General features: G+C 43.6%; 1 protein-coding gene across 1 annotated transcript in view; it reads right to left on the reverse strand.

The window, feature by feature from the left end:
- The window catches only part of lrrc45 (leucine rich repeat containing 45), a gene marked incomplete in the record, with an annotated part of 38,525 nt that overhangs the window by 13,695 nt on the left and 17,668 nt on the right, over positions 1-7,162 (reverse strand). Inside the window, 8 exon segments of the mRNA XM_034202982.1 lie at positions 1,774-1,866; positions 2,685-2,755; positions 2,857-2,968; positions 3,038-3,115; positions 5,388-5,523; positions 5,800-5,877; positions 6,047-6,105; positions 6,984-7,096. Coding sequence (XP_034058873.1) covers positions 1,774-1,866; positions 2,685-2,755; positions 2,857-2,968; positions 3,038-3,115; positions 5,388-5,523; positions 5,800-5,877; positions 6,047-6,105; positions 6,984-7,096 — 740 coding nt within the window.

The raw sequence follows: 7,162 nt of genomic DNA on the forward strand, positions 1-7,162 counted from the left end.
TGTTTCATGTCAGCTTCTTCCAGGGGTTCAAATGGAGGTCGAGTGAGCCCATCTAAAACCACTGCCAAGTCCCATAAGGGCACCAGTGACCTGGAAACAGGGAGGAGCCTGCGAGCCCCTTTCATAAAACGGCAGACCAAGGGATGTTGGCTAGCTGTATTTCCCTCAAAGCCCACATGGCATGCAGCAATAGCAGCCAGGTACACTTTGATCGTAGAGAAAGCTCTGTGTTTATCAATTAAGTCCTGTAGAAATGATAAAATCACCTCGACAGGACATTGAAAAGAGATGTGTCCTTTTTGAAGGCACCACTCCTCAAACACCCTCCACTTACCTGAGGGACCTGGTGGAGGAAGCTCTTGCACTCTGAATAGGGTTTATCCCCTTCTGAGGGAGTCCCACTGTATTCAGGTTATACCACTCACGGGCCAGGCCCATAGTGCCAAGCGCTCTGGGTGTGGGTGAAAAAAATCGTCCCCCCCGCCTGAGACAGTATGTCCCTGCATAGCGGGAGCTGCCACGGCTGCCCGCACAGCAGCTGATATATCTCCGCCAGCCAGTCCATTGCAGGCCAGTGTGGAGCTATTAGGATCAGTGTGTGGCGTTGTTCTCTCACTCTGGCCAGAGTTGGGGGTATCAGAGCCAGGGGTGGCAACGCGTACAGAAGGACCGGAGGCCAAACGTGCGTGAGCGCGTCCACGCCTAACGGTGCGTTTAAATCGCGCAGTGCCAGTGGGTCGCGTTATGTTTAACCCTGCGAGTGCAGGTTGCGGCCAGTGGGTCGCGTTATGTTTAACCCCGCAACGCCCGGCACTGATCGGCAGTCGACCGTAGGGTCTGCATCTTACGATGTATTCGTACTTAAGCCCGGCAGTGACTCCGGCATTCTCATCATATCCCCACGTTAATCTCTCTTTTCATCCATAGATCTCCGCAGTAAGGTAATAAATGCTTCACATCTCAGTACTTCATACTTCACTTCTTTTGGGGGTTCATTGGAGCGGTTTTTCCCTCCTGAATGATCATCCTGCTAACCGGGGCCTAATCGCCAAACATAATTTAATTTAGGCCTACTTGTTGTAAACTGTCAATCATTATTCCTTCATATTATGTGTCTGGTAATAAACATGTATTTCATACATCACATCTCTCCTGATTGAAATGTAGCTTAGCGCAAGTTCAACCAGGAAGACCAATATCCTCTGGTGTTACACGTCACTTCAATACTCTCTCCTCTCCCATTAAGTAATCAGGGGCGTTACTCCCCGGCTAGCCAATCATCGCACCCGCTAACCCCTTTAAATCTGCTCTTCCCTCTCCGTCAGTTGTCATTTCAAGTGTCAACGCACAACCCTCCTCCACCCCTTCGCCTCCTGTCTCCTAATACAGGGCCAAGCTAAAACCTTCTCCCTTCAGAACGGACCGAACCACTTATCACCACTACCAGTGTCTAGACCATCGGAGTTCATCGGAGCGGTTTTTCCCTCCTGAATGATCATCCTGCTAACCGGGGCCTAATCGCCAAACATCATTTCATTTACTTGTAAACTGTCAATCATTATTCCTTCATATTATGTGTCCGGTAATAAACATGTATTTCATATATCACGTCTCTCCTGATTGAAATGTTTTTATGGTATATATATAAGTATATAGCCTCCGCTGCTACCTTTTAACCACTAAATGAAGAGGCTTTGGGCTAATACATAACTACTACCTGTTAGCAGTTACATTACGTTTCTGGTTGTAAACATGGACGCTCTGAACTCTGACCTCCTCCAGTTGTATCCGCTGTCCCTCCAGTTTGAAGATGCGTTCCTGCAGAGTCCTCTCACACTCTTCCAGATGACGATTCAATTGCTCCACCTGTACATTTAATTATATGTCGTTTTATTTATTAGGATATGGAGTTTTAATTAATCATATAGAAAAGTGAAATAAACAATAAACATGTAAGAGGTTACAAATCCGTCCCCCCATGCAAAGGGCACAATAATGCCTAACAGGCTAGAAGGACCATGCAACTTGGGGCAAAAGGGCTGTGCTATAATCGAAATGTATTTGAAATTGCAATATGGGCTAGTGCAATATTCAAACTGCAGGAGGCGCAGTATTTGTCACACGAAATATGGGAAATATTCATCTTAATAAAAACAGGTGGTTTTGCATAGATGTCCTGGCATACAACTCGTATTCTACAGACTCCAAAGATATCTTTGGTACAGATCATCTTAAAAATCTTAAATATATCCTTCAAAATTAATGATGAAAAATCAGTCACTTTGATATCGTGAATCATATCACAATAGCTATATCAGTCAAAATAATTGCCATTAGTTATTTTTTTCCAAATGGTGCAGCCCTATTCATATATCAGCTGGACACACTACGCACTCCTCCTTTAAACCTCCTCAATATAACCACTGTGCAAACTGCAGACGGCCCAAAGAAAAACAAACTCATTCAGAATGTAGACCCAAATTATAGCATTGTGGTTCAATAGGGATCAGGACTAGAAAACCGGTTCATAATCCAAGTTGAAACAGTATTCTCCCCTGTCATGCAAAATTGTGACAGCATGGACTTAACAGAAGTTAGTTCATTTAATTATTCTACTTTTCAGGACCAAATTATTTGAAATGTGAATAATACATTGGTTTATGATGATGAGTTCCTGAGTGCACCTCTTTCTGGCGGAGACTGTCACTGTCCTGCAGAGCCTGCTTGGACCTCCGCTTCTCCATCTCCAGACGGTCTATCAGATACAAAAGTTCTGCTTGGCTTTATGTAAACAAAGACTTTCTCTCTGTGTATCTGTAAATAAGAAAGTGTGTGTGTTCTGTGGGTGTGTGATACCTTCTGCCTGTGCTAGCTGCAGCTTGAGCTCGGCGCTGCTGTTGGTCAGCTCCTGCTTCAGCTCAAAGACCTGCTGCTGCTGAGACTTACACCTGCGCTCCAGCTCCTCCACCTAACACACACCACAATCAGTCTCACACTCCTCAGACAACACACTGTGATAAAGACACAATACTCTTACTTTATTCATCAGTTGGACTTTGGTGTCGGACAGGTTTTGGGTCTCTCTGAGCAGTTTGCCCTCTCTGAGTGCATTGTCCTACGGGATGGAAACACATGAGGTACATTTGTTACAGCAGACTCTTAATACACATTCATTTTTCCATGCTGTATTACTGAGCAAATTGTGGTTGGAAACGGACACCAGTCATTGTCATTTTTGCTAAACTGAACTCTGACATGATCTTTTTCAGTGTTTTCTCCTTTTTCTACATGCTCCTGCCATATTAGGCTGCATATCGTTGACAAAGAGATGGATATAGACTTCTGCCACACATAGTCAATATATTAATTGGATAATTGACACAAAGAAGCTATACAATAAATAAATGTGTGGAAAAATAAGGAAATGCTTTCATTCCTATTGTCAGTGTTTTAGGGGTTCACTTTCATTCAAAATAAATCAAATCCAAGAAGAAATGTAATTTAAAAATGCTGCATTTCAAAAGCCTCTTTTTCTCTGATTTTGGGATTATCCAATTTTTTTGTTCTGTCACTATTTATTTATAATCTCACTTTGTGTTCCAATATAAGTAAGTGCCTTAAAATCAGAAGGTCAGAAGTTCACTCCAGGCAAAGTATTTAACTCCATATAATCATTGTGTGTACATTGCTTTGAGAAAGTGTGATAAATGTGCCAGCTGAATAAAATGTAATGTTATGTAATGTGTTGTCACTGCCCTTTTATCAAATAACATGTCGACATCCTGTTAAGCAAACAACCTAAAGCTTTTGTTAATCTAAGATGTTTACACAAACTAATATCTCCTTTATTTATGGGAGCAAAGCCTGAACATGCTACCTACTTAGCCGAAGTAGGTAGCATGTTGGTAGGTGGGGTTGTGTAGGAGACACAAAAATCTTATCAGTTACCAAGGGTGTGTGGCAGGGATCCATTTTAGGACGTCCTGTAAGAGATCATGCAAACTGTCATGTAGCATTTAACAGCACTACGTTAGCCGTTGCAATGCTAACTTCTTTGTTGGCCTGTAAAGGGAACTCTGTCATAGATGAATTGGCCAATTTGAGATACCTCAACATACGATCGACAAGCCTGTTACGTTTTGTCTCTGTAGGTTAAAGTATTCCCCTCTATATTACATTACATTACATTGCATTTAGCTGACGCTTTTATCCAAAGCGACTTACAATAAGTACATTCGACCAGGAAGACACAACCTTGAAGAAAACAGAATCATATAAGTACATCAGGTTTCATAGAGCCAAACATTTCAAGTGCTGCTTTAGATAAGCCAGTCCTTTATTAGTATATAAGTGCTTTGTTAGCAGTTATTTGTTAGTAATTCTATCGCTCGAAGTGGAGTCGAAAGAGATGAGTTTTCAGTCTCCCCCGGAAGATGTGTAAGCTATCTGCTGTCCTGATTTCAATGGGGAGCTCATTCCACCATTTTGGAGCCAGGATAGCAAACCCACGTGTTTTTGCTGATGGGAACTTGGGTCCCCCTCGCAGCGAGGGTGCAGCGAGTCGTTTGGCTGATGCAGAGCGTAGTGCACGCGCTGGGGTGTACGGTTTAACCATGTCCTGGATGTAGGAAGGGCCAGATCCATTCGCAGCATGGTAAGCAAGTACCAGTGTCTTGAAGTGGATTCTAGCAGTTACCGGAAGCCAGTGAAGGCAGCGGAGGAGCGGAGTGGTGTGGGAGAATTTAGGAAGGTTGAAGACCAGACGAGCCGCTGCATTCTGGGTGAGCTGCAGAGGTCGGATGGCACATGCAGGTAGACCAGCCAGGAGGGAGTTGCAGTAGTCTAGGCGTGAGATGACGAGAGCCTGGACCAGAACCTGAGTCGCTTTCTGTGTCAGCTGGGGACGTATCTTCCTGATGTTGTAAAGCGTGTATCTGCAGCAACGGGTTGTAGCAGCGATGTTTGCAGTGAAGGACAGGTTGTTATCTAGGGTCACACCCAGATTCCTTGCAGTCTGAGTCGGGGAAACAACAGAGGTGCCGATGTTGATTGTTAGGTCAAGAGTGGGACAATCTTTTCCCGGAAGGAAGAGCAGCTCAGTCTTGTCAAGGTTGAGCTTGAGGTGATGAGCAGACATCCACTGAGAGATGTCAGCTAGACAAGCAGAGATGCGTGCGACGACCTGGGTCATGTGACCTTGATTTACCCTGTAGGGAACAGCCAGTGGAAAAATGTATTTACCTCACTAAATTTAGAAGCACATGTGAAAGCTCTCATGAAAAAGTAACAGGCTAAAGCACACATGAAAAATATGGGAACATCTGTCAGAATCTCATATAAGGGGTCATCATCATCATCATTATCATCGTCGTGCCATCTGTCCGCACCTCCTGCTCCTTCCTCCTCTCTCTGCTCTGTCGCTCCCTCTGCTCTTCTTTCTCAGCCTTCACTCGTGTCAGCAGCTCTCCCAGGTTGTGGTTCTTCTGCTCCGAGAGGGCGAGGGCAGCCTCCGTCATCTGTAGTCTGCACACCATCACACCATGTGTCAGAGTTACTGCATGTGCATTTGTGGATGAACACGAGCTAAAAAGTACTCTTAATAATACAGGCCCTATTTTTTAGGCTGCAGAACAAGATGTGTTGGTATCAGAGAGGTTGCAGTAAATCACAGGCGTTTTAGTGGAAACAGGGTTTATTATCGACAAGAGAAAACTACATTCTTAAAGCAAATGGGCAGCAATGCCTAAAGTGTAAATTGCTACAGCTTCTGATTTGAATAAAGGGAAATGAGATGCTTACTTGGCAGTGAGGGAGTTGACAGCTGACTTCCTCTCATTCAGAGCTTCCTGGAGTTGGCCTACCTGAATGGAGGCAGACCTTATCAAACAGAAAAGAAGGGGAACAGGTCATGGATACAGAATGTGATCGCATAAGGATGATGTATCATGTGACATATGTGGTTTAATCTCCTTTCCAATGTCAATGTAAAGGCACTCATGTGGGTGTTGTTTCAGAACTAAAATGACAGCCGATGACCGGCACTCACCCACTGGAGCGTCCCATCTCGTCCCTCTGTCTGTCTATGGTTTCCATGAGGCTTAGGAACTAAAAGAGAGGAGAATTAACCACAGAAATCACTACTATAAATCAGCAATACTTCATTATAATACTTAGAATTTAAAGTGATTTTTCACCCAACATCTTTTGTGTACCAAAAAAAGTTTTTCAGGTTTCACTTTTACAAATCACAGAGTGATACTGTGCACATTTGTTCAATAAAACTCTTTCTACAGTGAAAAATATTTCTATTGAATACTACTAAGGAGATCTTTCAATATCTAACAAGACTCTTTACTGAACTACAGCGCTGCTTTGAGCTACAGTCAATGCTAAATGTCTACGTCCACATACTCAGATGACACAATCTGTGATTACATAAGGACCACAAAACAGCAAATACTGCCAAAGCAGCTAATGACAATGTCATTCATTTTGCAAGCATTAGGCAGAGGGAAGGTCAGGGGGATATCATCATATGGGGACCATGAAAGTTCCTAGAAAAAACATTTTCAAGCAATCTTTTAGATGCAGAGCGGATCATCAAAGCCATTAGTATACATCTTCTTGGGAGCATGAACATCTGTACTAAATTAAAATGCCAATGTTTTGTGAAAACACAAACATTAAGAGCATGGTGTTTTAAGATAAACTGGCAGAGGGTTGTCAAAATCAGGAGAATTCATCACGTGAGGAAAATGTATGTCTAAACCATGGTCTAAACTCATTTAATCCATCTAAATTCTGATCATTCTATCTGGAACAAAGAAGTGGATCAACCAACAGACCGTAAGACATTTTTGACAATGTGCATGGCCAGATGCATTATGACACGTGTAGAATGTTTTTGATGTGGTTTCTTAAAAGTCTTAAAACAGTGTTCTTATTCTGAGTCGTAATGATTGAACTCTTCAGTGTGGGGTTACCTGGCGCCCCTTCTCCTCCTTCAGAATCTGAATCTCCTTGCCGAGGACCTGCGTCCGGCTGCGGCTCTCTCTCAGGCCGCTCTGTCGCTCTGAGTTGTGTCCTGAGGTCTGCTCTGAGAGGGTTCAGCCACAGGGGCCACAGGGAGGGGGGGGAGAGGATAGGAGAGAGAGGGAGAGAG

Source organism: Gymnodraco acuticeps, unplaced genomic scaffold (assembly GCF_902827175.1).
Source record: "Gymnodraco acuticeps unplaced genomic scaffold, fGymAcu1.1, whole genome shotgun sequence".
Taxonomy (NCBI): Eukaryota; Metazoa; Chordata; class Actinopteri; order Perciformes; family Bathydraconidae; genus Gymnodraco; species Gymnodraco acuticeps.